We start from the raw sequence: 21548 nt of genomic DNA, 5'->3' as shown, positions 1-21548 counted from the left end.
AATTTTTCCCAGTTCAGGAAAGCTTCATCACAGCCTAATTGTTCCCTGGTAGCACCCAAATAGAACAGATTTTCAAAAAGCCCTCTATTTTCTAAGTGCTTTTCGTCAGTTTTTCACCTCTCTAACCACCCCCATTCCACTCAGAATTTATTATTCAGAGTTTGAACAGTGCTTGGCTTATATTGAGTATTCAGTAAATGTTGATGATGGTGAACATTACTGTCATTATCCAGAGACAGAAAACTATGCTTGATATTTAAAGCTTAACTACCTTATCGATGATTACTAGAGAAAAAAAAAATTTAAGTTGAATTCTTTCAAATGGCTCTCATGAAAGATGTGTATTGTTAAGCCCAATATTATGTCTCGCTAGCCTAGCTTTATAAAATAAGACAGCTTTACTCTCAAAGTAAATGCCACGGGGAGAAAATGAGGAGGCAACTATTGTAGATTAAAAAACACAGAGACTTAACAACAGAACGCAGTGTTAACTTGACTGACTCCAGATCCCAGAAACAAAAATCTACACAAGACATTTTGGAAACAACTGGGGAATTCAAATATGGGCTGGGCATGGATGGTATTATAGAATTATTAGTTTTATTAGGTATTATAATGGTGTTGTGGCTATAAAGAAGGCTGTCTCTATTCTTAGTGCACGTCGAAATATTTAAGGGTAAAGTATGGTGATATCTGCAACTTATTTTCAAACAGTTCAGCACAAAAGTTATATATTTAAATACAGAGAATAAGCAAATGTGATACAATGCTAACAACTGGTGAATCTCAGTTAAAAGTTTAAAAGTGTTTATTGTACCATACTTCCAATTTTCTGATGAGGTAAAAATTTTTAAATAAAAAGTTGGGAATAAAAAACAGCAAAACAGTTTTCCTGAAGAAAATACTACACATTTCTTTAAACATTGTACTGTAATAAGATACAATTATACATTATTATTAATTATTTACACTTTATAAAAAGCATACCTACTCAACATAGTTACTCAACCTAAAGTCAATTACCTCAGGTATAGCATTTAACTTTCAGTGCTGATGCATGAATCTCTTTATCTTAAATATAAATCAAAACAGTTTAACATCAGCTTTCAATTAGAGACAAGGAGATGCCAGCCATTAGGATCATGAGTTAAAATTTTCAATAATTTCTTCTTTGCTTTTCTTCTTTGTCTAGAATAGTCTGTTTTAAGCTCAAAACAGCATCTTGAAATCCAGGATTTAAGTCTAATGCTTTCTTGAAATCTTCCAAAGCATCATCAAAGTATCCTGTATAAGAACCCACAGTGGGGTGGGGGGGGATGAAAAAAGAGGAAAAAAAGTTGAGTATTTCTATATATTATTCATAGGAAAGTTTGGATACACATACTCCTACTTTTATATTTACAAGCTTTCAACCACTCTTACTAAAGGAATTTTTTCCTCTTGATAATGATATACGGATGTGTGTACCACAGTAACTTTGCACACCCTTATAGAACAATATACTTAAAATTAGTTATGGGCTACCTACAGGGATTTAACCGGTAAATACCTTAAATTGACACAAACTTTCAATAAAATATTCCCTATTTAATGTAATAACAGTAAAATTAAGAAACAGGAAATGAATATTATTTTTAACCCTTTAAATGAGAAACAATCCTCATAGTCCCCGTAGTCCCAAAATCTAAAATCCCTTTCCTATATATCGTCTCAAGTGGTGTTCCCTGGTGGCTCAGCTGGTAAAGAATCCACCTGCAATGCAGGAGACACCGGTTTGATCCCTGGGTTGGGAAGATCCCCTGGAGAAGGGCATGGCAACCCATTCCGGTATTCTTGCCTGAAGAATCCCATGGACAGAGGAGCCTGGCGGGCTGCAGACCATGGGGTCCCAAAGAATCGGACACAAAGAGTCGGGACACGACTGAGCAACTAAGCACAAACACAGCATGAGTGCCTTCAAAGGTTGTAACTCAGAAAAGCTGCACAGTGGATCAGGAGCATTACCCTCATTTCACAGCTGGGGACGCACAGGGACAAAGTAATGGGATGGCTCTCACTCCCGTGCCCGGCTGCAATTCCCACCCCAGTGCCCTGCTGCGGTCTCTAATACCCACTGAAAGCCTAAAATAAATTCAGGTACACTTCCTTTGTTCCTGGCTCTAAAACTAAATTTCACCTAAGTTTCACCCTGGATGATTACTCCATCCGTTTTACAACATTTGACAGATCTGAATTCACAAAATACTGTCAAAGACAAAAGGGGGAAGAAAGAACTTCTTACCCAGCCTATACAATATCAAGCCTCTGTTGTAATATGGAACTTCAAAACTGGGTTGGACTTCTATAGCAGATGTGTAGTCGTCCATGGCTTCGTAAAAATCAACCCTGAAGTACTTGATTTGCCCCCTGTTGTTAAATGCAGTAGCCAAATCCTCGGGGCTGCATTTGCTTTAAACAAAAAGTTCACATTAAAAACACAGTGTTACCCCTCGTTTCCACTTTCACTCTCTTTTGGGTATTGTCAAACTTCATAGCCTGTAACATGCAGTGTCGACACTGCAAAACCAAGCGGAAGAAACAGGGTAAGGAAATAAAGCCATGGCGTCAGTTTCTGTTTAATCCTGCTGTCTACTTTTGCAGGGTTGTTTAGCACTACAATGTCAATCTAAAAAGTGCGTTCATTTTACTGTGTGGTCAAAGCCCCTGTTCATTGTCACCGTGTTTTGCTGAATGTAATATTAAAATGATTGTTTAAAGCACATGCCAGTGGGGCAAAGAAGACAATTCAGAATTGAAATGAGCAAGGGGAGAAAGCCAGCCCAAAGTCCAAGTTCACTATGGCCATGTCATAAAATGAATCATCAGTTTTATCCTCAAGTTTTTTAAGGATCTTCAAACAGTGAGATTTGAAATCATTTTCCACCAGTAAAGAAAGAAAAGTCAGCCCTGAGTGAAAATCCAAGACACTGATCCCCAGGTGTGCTGTCTGAGGATGACCTGCCCTCCCTCCAGCCTCAGCCAACATTCTCCGGAGGCCAAACCGGCTTCCTGCTAGAAAGACATCACAGCTCAGGTCCACACTGGGACTCCAGTGTGCAGAACTGGCTCTGCATCTGAGGGTTCCGGAGGCTGCCCAAGGAGCTGTGAGCAAGCAGCCTTTCCTGTGAGGGGTTAGACATCCAGGCAGCTCTGACCAACCACCAGCTCAACAGGACACATCCCGACACAGTCCCACATACTACTTGTAAAAGGGCAAACCATCTACACAGAGAACTTCAATGGGCTCTGCAGAAAGATTCTGTTTTCCTTTCTTTTTTGCAAAGGGGACTCTCAAGTTTGAACCAAACAGGGAAGATGCAGGCTAAACTCATCTGTCAGTCTTCATTTAAGCTCCACAGAGCAAAATCTAGTTCTCAGAAAATATTTGTGACTGCAGTTAGTGTTACAAAAAGTAACTTCTCTAAACATCCTAATCCTTGAGATCTCAGGCACTGTAACTACTGCTGCCAGGAGGGGTACTCACAGCCTAGGGGGTCTCCTTCAAGTTGAAGTTTCCTACCAGTAGAGAGGAACCACTGCAATTTAGAAAACGCCTGTTTCTGTGAACTAGGACTGAGAGACTGGGTACACAGACACTTCAGGACGCCACAAGCACCACCGTGAAATCCTAGAGAACAAGGGGGACACTCCAATCACCGATCTCTGTTATGACACTAGCTGAACTGCTGCCCAGTAAAGAGTTTTAAGTAAAATGCAGCCTCAGGACTCAGTAAGGTTTTAATCATTAAATTTCTAAGCTTCAAAACTTTGTGATAGATGTCTTATTATCAGAGGATCATCAGATATTTAATTTAGAATTAGACCTCATTATAACAAATTCTAAAAGCCTATTCTCCATATGAAAATTGTTTCATATTTGAAAGACATGGGCTAACAGTTAAAGCCAAATTTTTTTAACATTGAGATTTTTGTAATGATAGTGTTTATTTTAATGGAATATAACCAAGTTACCTAATCCAAATGTAGTTTTTGTTTTTTTTTTTTTTGCACTTGCTAACTTTAGCAAAGAAAAAATATTTGGAAATAAAGTTGATGGCTAAGGTTGCACTTTTGGATATTAAAAGAAAATGTTATAAACCATTCAGAGTGGCAGGCATGCAAAGATTGCGAATACTGTTTCAAAATGATTCAGTGACTCATTATTTAAAAATAAACGAACTCTAAAAGATATATTTAAAGAAGAAAGTTGAAAATGATAGAATTCTGTTTAACCAGGAGCTCCTAGAAGAATTTAAAAACTATAAGAAAATGTGAAGGTTCATGCAGGCATGCTGAGCAATCTTCTACTAAACCATTGCAGATTTTCTTTCTTATGCTGGTAAGGGGCATAAATTAAATTTGCCACACAATAAATCTGTGCTCTCAGGCTGAGATGCACCAAGAAGCTGTAACAATACTAGATGGCATCAATATGCTTATTGCTGATAAATCCTTTTCGAAACTTACTGCTGCTGCTGCTAAGTCGCTTCAGTCATGTCTGACTCTGTGTGACCCCGTAGACGGCAGCCACCAGGCTCCCCTGTCCCTGGGATTCTCCAGGCAAGAACACTGGAGTGGGTTGCCATTTCCTTCTCCAATGCATGAAAGTAAAAAGTGAAAGTGAAGTCGCTCAGTCGTGTCCAACCCCTAGCAACCCCATGGACTGCAGCCTAAAAAAGAAGCAGACTCATAGAGAACAAACTAGTGGTTACCGGTGGACAGACAGAAGGGGGAAGGGCAAAACAAGGAGAGGGGACTAAGAGGTACAAAACACTGGGTATAAAATATGCTACAAATGTATACTGTACAACACAGGAATATAGACCATATTTTATAATAGCTATAAATGAAGTATAACCTTAAAAAATTGTAAATCACTATACTGTACACCTGTATCATATTATACTGGAGAAGGAACTGGCAACCCACTCCAGTATTCTTGCCTGGAGAATCCAATGGACAGAGGACCTGGCGGCCTCCGGTCCACAGGGTTGCAAAGTGTCAGACATGACTAAAGCAACTTAGCACAGTCCAGCTAACATATTATATAGCAGCAACTACAATGAAAATTTAAAAATAAAAAAGTGTTTTAACCTACTAGATAAGTCTATTCTTCCAGCTTGAAACAAGAATAGAAAACTAAATTTTCTGTTTAATAATTTTGGGGGGAAGGTGTGGTATCATATTACTGCTTGTTCAAAACTATTAACTATTATTCTGGTGTATTATTGAAATGAGAAAGCCACTTAATTTTTCTGATTTAATTCCATGTGAGTTTAACAAACAGGAGAAGATTCTTGAGCCTCATACACAAAACACAAGCTGGCATCTGGTCAAAAAAAAAAAATCAAATCCCTGAAAGGAGGAGGGTGACAGAGCAGACAACTCAAACTGTCAAGAAAAAAACTGCTCATTATCCGCTTTCTGTTCTTTTTTTCTCATCCTGGACCACTAACAACAAGAACCATTAACAAGAACAACAAAGGCAAATCTTGGAGTACAACAAACGCTTCGCGTTCAGGCGTAAATATAAGATGCTTTGCCAGAGCAGGTGAGGTAGAGACAGGCTGAGGGCTGGGACTTAGGACCATTTGCTGCAGTGTTTGCACCTGGACAAATGTCTTCTCCAGCATCAAAATACAAAAACTATAAGGAACTGAAAATAATTGAGTGCATTTGCAGCTGGAGCCAGTTATGGATAAGAAGATACAAACCAAATAAAATCCCAACTGCCACTTCTGAAGTGCTGGAAGCAAAGACAGGGTGCCAGGAGCAGAAACAGGGTACTTCACATGTCCCCTACATTCAAAACCTTGGTCCAAAGAGGTGGGCAAACCACCTAAGCCACCCCACCAGCCTTCAAGACCCCTGGACACAATCCCAACTTCACCCCTTGCTCCAAGCAAGCAAGGGAAACTTAGTTTTTTTGCTCTGCTCTGCTGCAGCAGAGACCTCAATAAAGCTTGCCTGAATTCCGTGTCTGGCTTCTAATCAATTTCTCTTGTTTAGGGAAGGCCAGGAACCCTGGTCAGGATCAAGGTTGCTAATATCACAAAAAGAAAGATATTACATGCTCTCTGACAGAAGTACACAACACCTATAACAATATTCTCACCATAATTTTGGATCTGAATTCGATCAAACCTCAAGATTTAACTACCAACTCACAAGCGATGCGTAAGACAGAGGACTATATTAAATGACATGGGGTGGGGGGTAAATCCAGAAGATCCAAAATATGGGCAAGTCTCAGGACATAGGACTGGATATCCTTTGGTGAGGATATCCTTCTCACCAAATAAACTGCAAGGGGAGAAAATGAAGGGGAGCCTTAAAGGCTTAGAAACGACGTGCATCCTGACTTGAACCAACCGCGAAAACACCAACCAGCCAAACAACTTTTATTGATCAAACAGGAAAATTCCAAATAATGACACTGGATTAATGACGTTAAGAATAATGATACTGTGGTTGCGTCTTTTTAAATCCTTTAACGGCTAGAAATGTATTCTGAGACATCCCTGGGTGAATAACCTGATCCCCTGGGTGAAGTGACAATGCTTAAGCCCAGGGATGGTCACCTGGAGGTTCATTATACTATTTCCACATATTTAAATTTCTTTTCACACGTGAAAACCCAGAGCACCTGCTGTGATGTCGCGCGGTTTGAGTCGCGACGCTGTGCGCTCACGTGGCACCCGCGCGGCAACTCGCCCTCACCAGGTCTTGTTAAAGTGACAGGTGGGAAAAGCCCTATCCGCTCTAAGACTCCGGGTCAGGTAACATAGAGTCGGGACACCGTTCTCGGAGTCCCGGAGCAAAGTGCGGAGGCCTGCGCTCCAGGCACGCTCCCTCACCGCCTTTCTGTAAAGAACAAACGTCCGGCCGCTGGACGGGTGAGTGCCAGAGGCCGAGTAAAGCCGGGCCCTTGCCGTCCACCTTCCGGAGACCCCGCTGTCCCCACTTCTCGCGATACTTACCTCCCGCGTGCTGCTCCCTCCGAAGCTGCACAGGCGCACTGGCGAATGTAAGCGGAGTACAGCGCCTCGGCCTCCGCGTATTCACCTTTCTTGAAATGAGCCTGGGCTAGTGCTAGGGCTGCGGGACTTTCCTGGCCTTGCTGCCCGTCCATGGCGGTTGGGGGCCTAGCTTTCCTTGTGGAACTGGGGGTTGATTTCTGAGCGATTAGAGACGACAACCCACAGCACTTCCGCACCTTGGAATTTAACTCGGCAAAAATCCTTGGCCAGAGCAGCCGAAGAATTTTGTGTCTTCCGAGGACCCGTCGTCTCGCGAGATCGGTGACGCTCCTGGCAGAACGCTCCGGTATTTCAGGAAAGCTTAAGCAGACGCAGCCTTGGCAAGTGTGCTTCTGCTATAGCTGCTGGTCCCGCTTGCCTGATCTCCAGAAAAGCAGTAGCTTGGTAGTCCCAAACTGGTTTCTAAGGCTGTGGTCAGGTGGTGCAAGGAGCTTGCCCTTCGTTACAGCGAATGGGGGTGGGGATGGGGATGGGGATGGGGATGGGGGTGGGGGGGGATACATACACACACTGTACATGTATATTTCCAGAATATACAGAGAATTTCTAAACTTCAGTTTTTCCAGAGTGGGTGTACTACTTTGCATTTCCACCAGCTATGCATTGGCCTTTAAGTTACTCCGTATCATCACCAACATTTGTCAGTTTCGATCCTAGCTATTATAGTGGGTGTGTAGAGATACCTCCGTTTTCTTCTAAATTTTACTAACTAAATTGTGAGTAGAATAACCAAATAAATGAGTAGATAAAGTAGTAACTGTTTTAATGTCTTTTTCTTTTAGAAAAAATCTTAAAAACGAGATTATGATGAAAATTTACGTAAGTTTCACCCCCGTTTTTTCTTCTAAATTCAATTAAAATGTAAATTAATGCCTTTTTTAAAAAAAAGTTAAGACTATTTTTACTTTCTCATGTATACTCTTTATGTACTTTTGAAGTTTTCTACCATGAACATGTAAAACTAATACTCAAAAACTATTAAGTGGTCTTTTTTTTTTTTTTAATGAACTGAGAAAATGGTAAGAATAAACAGTAGGGGGCAACATAATATTGCTATTTTCATTTTAGAAGCACAGTAGTAATACTTTGGAGCTATAACATCAAATTAGGAACTCTTGATTTTTCATTAAAAGTCTGGTAACAATTTTCCCCCCATTTCTAAATGTGGACTCTAGATGACCTCTTAAGGAGTTATTCGCTGCAACCTCCAGTCACCAGACATTTGCCTAAGTTGTTTTCCTCTGGGTAGCAAAGGTGATACTCTGTACCTTTTATTGTACCTCCCGTCTCTTTCTCTCTGTATCCACTCTGGAGCCCAATGCCCATCATCCCAACCCCCACCAAAATACTTAAATCAAAAGAAGACAAATTATCATGTTATCATAAATTACAGATAAAACAGGATAAGTACAATTTTACCTCAGCATTTATTTTTATATTTTTCACTGAATGCCACATAAAATCTAAGATCTCAGCTTTTAGAATACAAAAAGGTAATTGCAAATTATATGTTAGCAGAAACATATGTATATATATAATTAGCATTTGTGCATGATAGCAGGACAATAATGCTATGTTACTTATTTGTATAGCTTTGTCAGTCAGGTCCTACCTTGCTACTTTGAAACTTAACGTAATGTTCAGGCCAAAGTTTGTGATAAAAAGAAGCATTACTTAAAGGGAGTCAGTTCGTGTTTATTACAGAAAGAGAACATTCATCATAATGCCTCATTCTGTCTATACAAATTCCCTCCACATATTTGTTATATATGACAATTTTGCTTCTCTTTGCCCCTTTCATCAGAAGAGAGTTATCTGGAAATTTCCTTCATGTTAAATATTTAAAACCAATTGAGTCAATTTGTACTGGGAGTCTTTTTCTAGCACCATTTTCAAGCAGGACAAAGATCTATCTGTCCCCAAAACATTATGACAGATCACTAAAACATTCACAGATATAAATCCCAAGTAGTCATAAGCTCTTAAAACAGATATGTCAGTATATATATATGAATATGAAGCATGTGGGTATATGTATGCGTGTGCTGCTGCTGCTAAGTCGCTTCAGTCGTGTCCGACTCTATGTGACCCCATAGACGGCAGCCCACCAGGCCCCGCCGTCCCTGGGATTCTCCAGGCAAGAACACTGGAGTGGGTTGCCATTTCCTTCTCCAGTGCATGAAAGTGAAAAGTGAAAGTGAAGTTGCTCAGTCGTGTCCGACTCTTAGCGACCCCATGGACTACAGCCACTAGGCTCTTCCGTCCATGGGATTTTCCAGGCAAGAGTACTGGAGTGGGGTGCCATTGCCTTCTCCAATGTATGTGTGTAAGTATATATAAAAACACATACATTTACATATGTGATAATTACGTGTACAAGGTAGGAGAAGTTGTTTTTAAAGGTTTTGGTTTCTGTGTTAAACAGACCAAGAGGTAGTGACAATAACTCAGAATCTGTCTGAAATAACTAGTTGGAAGAAAAATTTTAGGGCTTAGGTAGCAAGGAATTAGTGGTAAATGAGAAGGCTCCAAAAGAAACTTCCCAAAAGAAACGTTAGGAAAAGTCTGAGGATCAATAGCTGATTTGGAATTGAAGCAAATGGGAATGTAATCAACAAGTCACAGGAAGGACTGGAGAACGACAATCTAACTTAAGAGTTCTCAGCCGATTTCTGGGATGAGAAAGGGAAAAAAGAGAGATTCAGGCAGTAGGACCAAGGACCAAAAATCACAACTCTGAACATGCAGTCCTGAAGGAATCCTTAAACCTACATCTCTGAAAATTTCTCTCTCATTGATGAAGTCTAGTTTCATTCCTGAAAATAGAAAATCTTGTGGGAAGATGTAGTTACCTTTAACAGGAGATATATCCTTTAGGGCTGATGTCTTTGTTAGGATGCTGTTTTCTTTTTTTTAACCTAGGAAAGATTTGCTTTTTTAAAAAATTTTATTCTATATTATAGTTTGTTAACAATGTTGTGTTAGTTTCAGGTGTACAGCAAAGTGATCCGGTTATACATATTACATTTATTCTTTTTTTTTTTAATTCTTTTCTCCATTTAGGGCTTCCCTTGTGGCTCAGCTGGTAAAGAATCCACCTGCAATGCAGGAGACCTGGGTTTGATCCCTGGGTTGGGAAGATCCCCTGGAGAAGGGAAAGGCTACCTACTCCAGTATTCTGGCCTGGAGAATTCCATGGACTGTATAGACCATGGGGTCACAAAGAGTTGGACCCAACTGAGTGACTTTCACTTTCACTTTTCCCCATTTAGATATTACAGAATATTAAGCAGAGTTTCCTGTGCTATACATAGGTCCTTGTTGGTTATCTGTTTTAAATATAGCAGTGTGTAGGTATCAATCTCAAACTTCCAATCTATCTCTCACCTCTCCCACCCTTCCCCCGGATAACCATAAGTTTGTTCTCTAAGTCTGTGAGTCTGTTTTATAAGTAAGTTCATTTGTATCATTTTTCTAGATTCTACATATAACAATATCATACGATATTTGTCTTTCTAGGATGTTATTTTCTGATTTGGGGGAATACTATATTTTGTCATAGAAGAAAACAAATGAGATTGATGAAACACACTGTTAAAATTAGATAAGTTAGAAACTTATAAGATATGTTATACAAAGTAAATACAGCATATTTGTGTGACTCAACCTAATATTGGGCTTCCCAGGTGGCTCAGATGACAAAGAATCTGCCTGCAATGCAGGAGACAGGGGTTCGATCCCTGAGTTGGGAAGATCCCCTGGAGGAGGACATGGCAACCCACTCCAGTATTCTTGCCTGGAAAATCCCCACGGACAGAAGAGTTTGGCGGGTTACAGCCCATGGTGTTTCAAAGAGTCAGACACAACTGAGTGACTAAGCACAGCACAGCGTACTTGATATTGATGAGGCGCTAAGATCCAAAAGGTAACCAAGGCACTAAGTATTCATGGCTCACTGGGTATGCATGAGGCTTAGAACATGCTCAGTATGTGTGAGGTCTCGATTCAGTTACCCACCGATGACACTTGTCCTCTACCCAGGAAACACAACTGAATCCATGACTGCTCAGCAGTCCCAGTGGCACCTACAGCTGGGACCAGGGAAACCTGCCTCCTCCTCAGAGCAAGTGTGCCTCACTGGCCTCAGGCACATTCTACTTGACAGAGTTCCCCAATCTCAACTGCGGTCCTCTTCCTGGCCACACCCCTGGGGGAAGCTGGTGAGGAAGAGATAGAGTGAGGACATAGAACAGTACATAATTCAGGAATCGGGAACTGGAATCCGTGTACCTGACTGGCATCCTTCACTAACAGTGTTAATCTCTCCCATCACTTTCTCCTTGTTCCTCACTGTGTAGGTTAAGTTGATTCAGTAAACCATGTGACTTAAGCATCATTTTTTGGTGTGTAATCCTTTGTGTTCCGTGAATGGCTTGCCTGGTACTGTATTTGGAGGCTACCATTATATCAAGGTAACTTCCCACAAGGCACATGAACACAGAGACTTAGAAGACCTGGTCTTCTCGTTTTAACTAGGCACAGCAACCCACTATCTACATGAACTCATTTAAGCTCCAAACCTCTTCTCATAGCTCACTATTCTCTATCTGCTACATGCCTAACTTGTCTCTAAAGGACCAAAAACATAACACATTTGGATTAACTAACTTCAGTACTGAAGCTGCTATAACAATGTTGTATATTTCTCTTTATTGCCTCTACTAAATGTCAAAGTTCAGCAAATAATCTTGATAAAATAGTGCTAAAGTCTGGTTTGCAGCCACAGAATAAAAAGATGTAAGTTCATGGGAAATAGAGAACATTATTAGCTATCTTTAACAGGTAAGAAATTATGCATGACTGATAACAGTTTTTCTTTTTAAAATTAATGACAGTAAATCAAAACAGGTACTTATTGAGAATCACTTCCCAAACCCAAGACTTGTTTAGATAAAAGGTCCAGCTTAGTGACAATGTTTCAGCTAAAACTATAACTACAAACTGGATGTTTTCTATAAATTTACATCATTATAAATAGAGACAAGTGTTCTGCACAATATTATGAAGAGTACATGCCAATTGCCATCTCTTAGATGAAACTAAGAAAGTGGGTAAAAAGGAAAAGATATAAAAAATAAGCTATTAGGGTTTCCCTGCTGGTCCAGTGGTTAAGACTTTGTCCTGAAATGCAGGGGACACCAGTTCAATCCCTGGTCCAGGAAGATCCCGCATGCTGTGGAGCAACTAAGCCTGTGTACTGAGCCTGCATTCTGGAGGCCATGAGCCACAACTACTGAGCCCACATGCAGCAACTACTGAAGCCTACAAGCCCCAGTGCCTGCGCTCTGCCAACGAAAGAAGCCGCTGCAGTGAGAAGCCTGCATACCACAGCTAGAGAGTAGCCCCCACTTTCCGCAACTAGAGAAAGCCTGGATGCAGCAACGATGACCCAGTGCAGCTATGAAAATAAAAAATAAATTTTTAAAAAGCTATTAGAAACAATTCAAATTGTAAAAACAAAAGCAAAAAGTCTTTAAATGCCTCTTTATCACTTCTGAAAGTAAAACAGAGAACACTTTCAATGCGTATTTAATTAAACATGACTAGAAATAGAGCTCATTTCAGTGTTACAATTGTTTAATCTCCCTCTGGGCTTGCCAGGTGGTGCTGGTGATAAGGAATCCACCTGCCAGTGCAGGAGACATGGGTTCGATCCCTGGGTTGGGAAGATCCCTTGGAAGAGGGCATGGCAACCCACTTCCAGTATTCTTGCCTAGAGAATCCCATGGACAGAGGAGCCTGGCGGGCTACAGTCCATGGGGTCACAAAGAGTCAGGCACAACTGAGTGACTGAGCACACACGCACACCATCTCCTACTACAGGTTATGTCAATTCCCTAAATTCAACTCTGCTCCATTCTCACGCTTCCCCATCCCTCTCCATCAAAAATGTTTAATGAATTAGTAACCTTGACACTGTGAGAAAATTTTTTTTATTTGGAATATTTCCATAGTATAATAACCAGCCACAAAAATAGATAGGCAGATAATATAGTCAATTTCTAAATATATGAAAATCAGCATCATTATTTCAGTTATATTTTTACACAAAATTATATATATACATAACATGTCTATGTGTATATATTATTGGGTTTTGTTTTTTTTCTTCCGTTCCTGATCTCTGTCTTGAACAGAGGTCAGCTTCAGTCCTTCCAACTTCCAGAGCATAGCCTTATAAGACTACCGCTCTTCCAGACCCATGTCTCACTGCCTATACCATTAGTGATCCTAGAGTAGACATCTGTGGTGCACCCTGCCCTTCCTCTTGGACCCTGGGACTGTTCTAGGGATGGGCACTGATCCCAGCCTGGCCATTTAGCAATTTTTTTCCCCTTCATTTCAAACTTGAATTAAGAGTGGGAGTCCCTTCCTATGGTGGAGATAGTAAGATGCTGTATTTCCTGATACATGAAGAAAGCCAGTCTGATGTTTTCACATCTCACAGCTTAATTTTTATCTTACTGTTTATGAAACTCCAAAAGAATGGCCTAACAGAGTTGCCCCACCACATGCAGATGACCTTCTCTTTACTCATTCTGTCTCAATCATGGATTTCTCAACAGCTGACCCAAAGTTCAGAAGACAGTGAGGCGTAACCAGTTTCTGTCATATATATATATACATATTTGTATAAAAATACAACTCTGAAATGATGCTGCTTTTTACATAAACTATATGGAATCAACCTTATTATATAAACTCTCCCAGTATATGCAATTTGTCAGTTCTTCATCCCACTGCACTATGGCATAAGGGACAGAAGTTGTAGTTATTTATTTCCTGAGCCAGGACACAATGCTTACACACACTGCACATCCAGAATTGATATTCAGTAATTGGGCTTCCTGTGGCCACACACGTCGGCAGTTTCCCTTCACCTCTGTAAAAATAAGAGGAGAAAGAATTACACTTTAAAATGTCTAATCACTTAAGACCTTATTTATTATACTAAAAAAACCCTGAACAATGTAAAACATTTCAAGGCAAATTTCAAATAAAAACTTTTCTTGCAATGAGAAATCATTAATATACTATTAAGACTAAAGAAAATAGGCTTTGAGTAAAATGTTAAGGTGGCTTGTTGTTTAGTCGCTCAGTGGTGTCAGAATCTTTGTGACCCCATGATCTGTAGTCCACCAGGTTCCTCTGTTTGTGGGATTTTCCAAGAAAGAATACTGGAACGGGCTGCCATTTCTTTTCTCCAGGGTATCTTCCCAACCCAGGAATTCAACCATTTCCTGCACTGCAGGTGGATTCTTTACTGCTGAGCCACCAGGGATTTAAGGTATGACACTTTAAAATTTAGTGATTTCATCATTATACTACACTATTTAGATATTTAGATATAAAAATCTACATAAAAATGACATCTACTAATTACAATTGGCCCTACCCTTCAAGAAGGCCGTCCAATTCGGATTTTCTGTTATCTTTCGGAGTATGTTTGGTGAAGATTTCTAGAGCAAGATCTTCATATTGCTGCTTCTGTTCCGAACTGAGGGTCTCTAAAGATTCGAGTTTAATAAAAGCTTTTGAACAAGTACCAAAAGCTCTACTGGCACACGCACAGAGTGCTAACAGAGAGTAGATCTCAACTGCAGGGATGATGTCTTCATAGTCTCTCAGGTGAAGAGCTAGGAAAGAGAAGGCAATTTGGATTGTGTAAAGCAATAACGCCATCGTGAACATGCATGGGGAAGAATGTTAGGCTGGCTCAGTTTAACCCACATGAATGTTAGCAAAGTTAATGAAAACAATGGTAGGTGATCAGAGAACTAGTAGGGGAAGTAGACCACATGACCACCACGTTCTGTAACACGAGCCAACAGCTCAGGGCCTATAAAAATTACCACCACCAAATGACGCACATGGCTGCACCACTTAGAAATATACGAAAAATTATTGGTGTCAAAATACACTGCAGATATAAATATAAATATATATATTATAATTGTATAATTTTATATGTTTTATATTTATAAAACATAAAACATTTATATGTTCCATATAAATATGTTAGAAATTTCTGTGGATTCTCAAAACAATATCATGTTTCTTTTTGTTTAAAAAAAAAAAGTGAAGTATGAAATCATATGTTTTCTCTTTGTGTTTCTTTGAACAGATTATCGCTTCTCAGTCTGTCTTATTGAAAAAATAGAACTTTGAGAAAAAAGGAAGTGAAACTGAGTCTCTAAGTTATCAGCTCAGATAATTTATTTTGATTACCATATCCTATCTTCACAGGCTACAGGGCATGGCCAAAAAAGAAAAAAGTGTTATTGAAGTTAATATAAGAGTAACTTGAAGGAGTTTGCCCTTCATCTTCAATTTATGACTTCTTAGACATGTTGCATATATGAGTTAATACACCCACCTGTCTTCAGTGCAGTGTCAACATAGCCCTCGTAGAGCTGTCTTTGTGCTAGTATGAAAAAGTGGTAAGCCTCAGCCCCTCTCCAAGCATTATCAGTGAAACGACTACTTGTCGACAGAACTTCTTCTTCCAGCAAACCAGCCAAAGCAGAAGTGGCCTACAAATAAAGCAGACCCGCATCTGCTGTCAGCACAAATCTAACAACAGTCCTTCCAATAGAGATGATTTCTGAAACTGTTATACGTTAAAATATCTAGGGAAGGGGACTTCCCTAGTGTTCCAGGGGAAAAGAGTCCGTGCCCCCAATGCAGGGGGCCCAGGTTTGATTCCAAATGGCAACCCACTCCAGTGTTCTTGCCTGGAGAATCCCATGGATGGAGAAGCCTGGTAGGCTGCAGTCCATGGGGTCGCACAGAGTCGGACACGACTGAAGCGAGGAACTGAAGCAGCAGCAGAGGAACTAAGATCTCACATACCACAACTAAGTCCACGAATCCTAACTACTGAGCCTGTGCACTACACCACAATGAAGACCCAGCACAGCCAAAATAAATAATAATAAATGAATAAATTAGCATATTTCATCATTACAGAACTGTCACCACAGACTTCTCTATTATAATTCATACTTTGTTAAACTGACATGATCAAATTTGTTCTTCAGTTTTACTGAGGCGTAATCAACAAATCAAATTGTAAGATATTTTAAGTGTAGACTGTGGTGATTTTATATACGGATATATTGTGAAAGGATTCTCTTCCCCAAGAAATGATCAAATTTTTAAACAGAATTGATTAAATTTTATGTTAATACAACACTCATTCACAATTAAAAAAATACACATATTTCTAGGGAAGCTTTTAAAACTCCCTGATTAGAAAGGATTTACCAAGAAAGGAATTAAGCAAAGATTACAGATTAGTAAAAAAAAAAAAATCATGTTCAATATTTCCAAGTTGAGATGTCTAAATGTGAGTACTAATTCTAAATCATTTATTCTTTTTCCTCATATCACTTAAGAAAATAAATGCAAACAAATACATTAAATGGTCTATCCATAAAGATAAGTTTGATCATTTTGGGGTTTTTTTCCCTTAAATGCTTCACATGACTTAACATTACTTAATATTGCACCTTACCTCTGAGCTCTTTCCTTTAACTTTGCCTCGTTGGGCGTTCTTAATTTGCTCGTGGTACTGCTCTATAAGTAAAGCTGACAGTACATAGAGCTTCTTCACACGTAAAGGTTTAGTTCTTTTCTTTGCCTCTTCATCTGCAATCTTTAAATATTTAAAGAGTTGGGGGAAGATATTTCTTAATCTATGTTTGTACAAATGTTCTCATTTCTGAAATCTGATTCTCTAAAAAGAGGAGGAAAGTCAGTAGGGTGGAATATAAGTACTATCCGTTTATGACAAATATTTTAAAACACATTTTCTTTTCCTTAGTACTGATAAGTAATTAGTTATTTCCTTAGTATTTAGCCATTGGAATTACACTGCAAAACAATTTTAGAAAATAACAGATGCTGATAAATAATTAAGTCAGAGTGAAGAAAGCTTTCATTGAAAGGGTAGTATTTTATATAAAAGATTTTTTTTTAATAATTTTCAAGTACCTAGAGATAAGATGGCTTTACCATGGTATATCTCCAGGAATTTAAATCTGTTTAAATGATTCAGAAGGAAATTTTTCCTTTGTCATTAAATCAAATGGTAAAAGAATAGAACAGAATGTAAAATTTGCTTACGTTAATTCCATACTAGTCATGTTCCCTCCAAATGCCTACTATGAAAAGTGTAACATCTTTAAAACTTGCACATTTAAAAGGACTTGATGCTTGGGGCTGGTGCACTGGGACGACCCAGAGGGATGGTATGGGGAGGGAGGAGGGAGGAGGGTTCAGGATGGGGAACACATGTATACCTGTGGCGGATTCATTTCGATATTTGGGAAAACTAATACAATATTTTAAAGTTTAAAAATAAAATTAAATTTAAAAAAATAAATAAAAATAAAAGGACTTGAAAATTTATTATCAACGGGATTTAATTTCCAGTTACGGAAACTTGTACTTTATAGTAGCCGAAAATTCTCTAATTGTTAACTTCAGTATTAAGTAAATATACAGTTGTTTAGAAATCAGTAAGGTGCTAAAATTAATAAACAGCCTTTTTAGTAAAAGGTAATACTACTAAGATAACACATAGTTATATTATGATAGTAATAAAATGAGAGGGATCTTGCTATAACAAATATTTGTTTCCAAAGAATGGAAAATATATTCTTTAGTATATAAGAAAACATTGGTAACTAAAACAAATCAAATACTCACCAAGATTATTACATTACCTTAAACATCAGCTTGGCAGCATCATAAAAGTAATTGGCTTTCCGATAGAGTTCTATGGCATCAAGAATTTTATTCTTTTCCAATAAATGAGATGCATACCTTGCTAACAGGGAACCAATTTCTTTCATATTATGACTTTTAGCCAATTCAACAGCTTTGTTCCACTTGGGGAAAATATATACAACATACAATTACCCAAGCATTTACCGTCCGATACGTCTAAAAATACATACAATAAAGCTTTAAATTTATAATAATAAACACTATATCAAAATTTAAAACTGGTATATAAATTTTTTTAAATCAGAGGAATTATAAATTTTAGAAGTTAAACATGCAAAATAATCAAATGATCTAAGATTGATGTGCTTAAGGAGCACATCTGAAAAAGAAAGAATCAAAGTTTATAGTCATATTAATCTTATAATTCTAATTTTGCACAAACTATGAGCAAGAAAAAGATACATTTGTTTATAGTAAAAAAATATGGAATTTCAGTTAAGAAAATATCCTATCAGATTTAACATTTATTTTTATAAAGCAAATGGAGCTTTATAAAATACTTTAAGAAAATGCTTAAAAGAATACATTGATAGTGAACAATTTCAACAATTCTGCATTTTCATTTCAGTTAAATTCCAGCTCTTAAAAATATCAAATATATGTTTTCTATAAGGAAAAGAAAATAGATTTGCCAAAATAAATATTGATAAAGTAACTCAATTCCTTCCTCTTGCAATGACCATTAACTGGTCCTTCTTTGGAAACAAAACACAACCCTAATAAAATGCAGAAAATTGTGAAATGACTTCCAGACAAAACTTGCCAGACTAAAAGCACAGGGTTTTTCTGGTTCCCATACTGAGTTAGTTATGAGGTGGTCACCCTTAATGGTAGCACTTCAAGAGGTAAATGCAAATTCTGACATTTTCTCAGTCCTCAACCAAATAAACAAATATCTGGCTCCTTTCACAAAATCTGTCTCAAGCTTTCCAACCCTTGTCCTGGCAACAGTCTTTACAACATCACTCTGGTGACTTTCAGCTCCTTACTTGGTTGAGATGCACACAGGTATCCACTGCTGCCTTAGGCTGATTACATTTCAAAAATGCAGTCACTGCTTGTTCACACATTCCAACTCTCACAAACATCTGTGCTATTTCCTGTGGACAAAACATTACCAACAGATTTCACAGACCAAGGAAATCACTTACATTTCAACTTATAAAACTCCATAAGAATATTACAATTACTGGTAGCAACAATAATTTTTCTTTTAAATGGACATAGGGGCAGAGGCTACAAACCAAAAAGGATACTAAGGCATCTGCTCAGAAAGATCCCCTGGAGAAGGAAATGACAACCCACTCCAATATTCTTGCCTGGGAAATCCCATGGACAGAGGGGCCTGGAGGGCTACAGTCCATGGGGTCACAAAGAGTACAACACAACTTGGTGACAGCAAACAGCATAGTAATATTTCTTTTAACTGGACATAGAGGCAGAGGGTACAAACTAGAAAGGATGCTAAGGCATCACCTTTTATAATATCTGTGCTTCACTGGCTCACAGCACAGATCTGATTTTCAACCAGGTTCTAAAGATACCGAACTCTTGTCTTCTTTCACTTCAGTAGCTACTTTACAGAAATGCCAAGCCCCAAAGCAAACCCCAAGCTAGTGGGTAAAAAATACCTTTAAAGGATTGATGTGATACTCAGTGTTAATCATTAACTAGAGGCTTACGGGAAATCTCACACTCACAGGGCTCTCAAATACCTCTATTAAGCAACGTTCCAAACAAGTTGGCTATTCATCTGTTCAGGAAACTAGGCCAAAAATGGAAGAGGGGACCAGAACAAAAATGATTATGCCCATTGGGCTATACTTGCCAATTTTCAGACTATCTGGATTTTTTTTTTATTTCTTAATATCTAAATGGTCAGAGTTTTTCTCTCCCCATTAATTATGCCAGAGAAGGCAATGGCAACCCACTGCAGTGTTCTTGCCTAGAGAATCCCAGGGACAACGGAGCCTGGTAGGCTGCCGTCTATGGGGTCGCACAGAGTTGGACATGACTGACGTGACTTAGCAGCAGCAGCATTAATTATGCAACAATTAATTTAAAGAGCCCAAAGAAAAAAATTTAGAACAAAGTTACAGAGAACTCTGCCTTTAGTTTCACTCTTTTTTTAAACGTTACATTCTTTGTTGTTAATATAATCTACTAAAGTCTAGCTATCTTTTTAAACTTTTCTTATAGTAAATTTCAAACATACATACACACGAACTACTCCCCACACCCACCTCAAATCACTCTGAAGACAATCTCTGAAAACATATTTCATCTGTAAATATTTCATGTGTTCAGCTAATTTTTAAAGCAATGTTATGAAACTTACAAGCCCCACACAAGACGGTAATCATGTTAAAATAGTAGGAATATGATTGATTTTTTCCTTCTCCATTTTGAAGCATTCTGTAATACTGAAAATTGTTTTAATAACTAAAGGATCATTTCACGTCTTAGAAACTGTGAAGTTATAATTTTTAATTTTCCATATGACAAAGTACATTTCCTCACTATAACAGAAAAGCTTTATAAAGTAACCTAACAACTCCCAAAACTGAAATGTATAATATCCTACTGGAAGCAACTTGTGGTTTTCTGGAAGTGAACTGGCAAGATTCTCCAATCCCACATAATCTTCTAACATATAATAACATTCAGCTAAGCGTTCCTGGTTCCGGCCTTGTACATAATACTGAATAGCATTCAACCTACAGAAAGAAAAGAAAAACTTTTAAACTAATGTGAATCTCCTGATAAATAAGCACTTTCACCAAAAAAGTTCTTTCATTAGAATGGCAGCACTAGTATAATATTATTCTAATCATCAGCTTTAGTTGTAAAATATCTTTGAAGCACATAAATTGAAAAACCAAAAAAAGACTGCATAGCATATTTTAGTTACAATATTCTTTGAATATTCTCAAGAAATACTGCTTTACTCTGACACAGTTGTATTTTCAAACATTGACATATATAAGTAAGCATACTGATCAAAATGATAGTTTCAGAATAAAAGCCAATGATTTCTGAAAATAAGCTATTGTAACAAAACAAGCAAACAAACAGTAGAAAGCTACCTAGTGCTAAAGCATACGTCTTCTGAGTTTTGAAATTCCAAAGTCTTACAATGCTCACCTGACAACTGGAAGGATCCCTTGCTCCTCCATGGTAACTAGGGCTATGTGAATTCTGCGACCTGAAGGATGGTCTTCATTTCCCTGGCATTATTTCATAGGGAAGTACTCTACACAGGCAGCTACAATTTCAAGTGCAGAATGAATGGATGGGGGGTCCAGATAGGTGACCTACCTCTTTTGTCGATCAGCAAAGTAGTCTCCGATGGCATTGTGGGCTTGCTCAAGGAGACTGTCATCCGCGTCACCTGATCCAGTTTTCAGGAGCTGGAGTACTCTAAACCAATCTCCCAACTTCAGCCGCAGGCTAATAGCCAGATCTCTACAAAAAAAAAAAAAAGATATTCATTCATTCAACAAGCATTTATCAAGTGCCTGCTATGTGCTAGGTTCAATTCTCTGATACTGAGAATACACAGCAATGAAGAGACAGATAAGGTAACTCTAAACATTTTAGAAATTTAGCCTGACC

The 21548-nt window shown here is 38.5% G+C and overlaps 2 protein-coding genes and 1 long non-coding RNA gene across 6 annotated transcripts in view; 1 reads left to right on the top strand and 2 right to left on the bottom strand.

Moving 5' to 3' along the window:
- Nucleotides 1-578: 578 nt before the first annotated feature.
- TTC32 (tetratricopeptide repeat domain 32) lies at nucleotides 579-7289 on the bottom strand. Its single transcript, NM_001206132.1, has 3 exons — nucleotides 7020-7289; nucleotides 2282-2448; nucleotides 579-1284 (listed from the first exon to the last, which is right to left on the bottom strand). Exons 1-3 carry the CDS (start codon nucleotides 7169-7171, stop codon nucleotides 1157-1159), a joined length of 447 nt encoding a protein of 148 aa, NP_001193061.1. The 5' UTR covers nucleotides 7172-7289; the 3' UTR covers nucleotides 579-1156.
- Nucleotides 7290-7354: 65 nt separating this feature from the next.
- On the top strand, nucleotides 7355-12698 carry LOC132346613 (uncharacterized). 3 transcript variants are annotated; one of them, XR_009496515.1, is made up of 3 exons: nucleotides 7355-7463; nucleotides 7862-7898; nucleotides 12272-12698. It is a non-coding gene; the product is annotated as an uncharacterized lncRNA (long non-coding RNA). The 3 variants fall into 3 exon arrangements; XR_009496516.1 differs by lacking the exon at nucleotides 12272-12698 and adding an exon at nucleotides 10766-11475; XR_009496517.1 differs by lacking the exon at nucleotides 12272-12698 and adding an exon at nucleotides 10766-11475 and having other exon boundaries at nucleotides 7355-7497.
- Nucleotides 12699-13053: 355 nt separating this feature from the next.
- Nucleotides 13054-21548, bottom strand: part of WDR35 (WD repeat domain 35) — a 51993-nt gene continuing 43498 nt past the window's right edge. For both annotated transcript variants that reach the window (XM_024999528.2, XM_024999529.2), the window contains 8 exons: nucleotides 21252-21398; nucleotides 20518-20650; nucleotides 18923-19033; nucleotides 17870-18034; nucleotides 16657-16797; nucleotides 15517-15673; nucleotides 14536-14776; nucleotides 13054-14022 (listed from right to left, as the gene is read on the bottom strand). In XM_024999528.2, coding sequence (XP_024855296.1) covers nucleotides 13872-14022; nucleotides 14536-14776; nucleotides 15517-15673; nucleotides 16657-16797; nucleotides 17870-18034; nucleotides 18923-19033; nucleotides 20518-20650; nucleotides 21252-21398 — 1246 coding nt within the window. In that variant the 3' untranslated portion in view covers nucleotides 13054-13871. The remainder of the gene's footprint in view (nucleotides 14023-14535; nucleotides 14777-15516; nucleotides 15674-16656; nucleotides 16798-17869; nucleotides 18035-18922; nucleotides 19034-20517; nucleotides 20651-21251; nucleotides 21399-21548) is intronic.

This window comes from Bos taurus, chromosome 11 (genome assembly GCF_002263795.3).
Source record: "Bos taurus isolate L1 Dominette 01449 registration number 42190680 breed Hereford chromosome 11, ARS-UCD2.0, whole genome shotgun sequence".
Lineage (NCBI taxonomy): Eukaryota > Metazoa > Chordata > Mammalia > Artiodactyla > Bovidae > Bos > Bos taurus.
The sequence above is the reverse complement of the archived record's forward strand: the minus strand, read 5'-3'. Positions and strand labels throughout refer to the sequence as shown.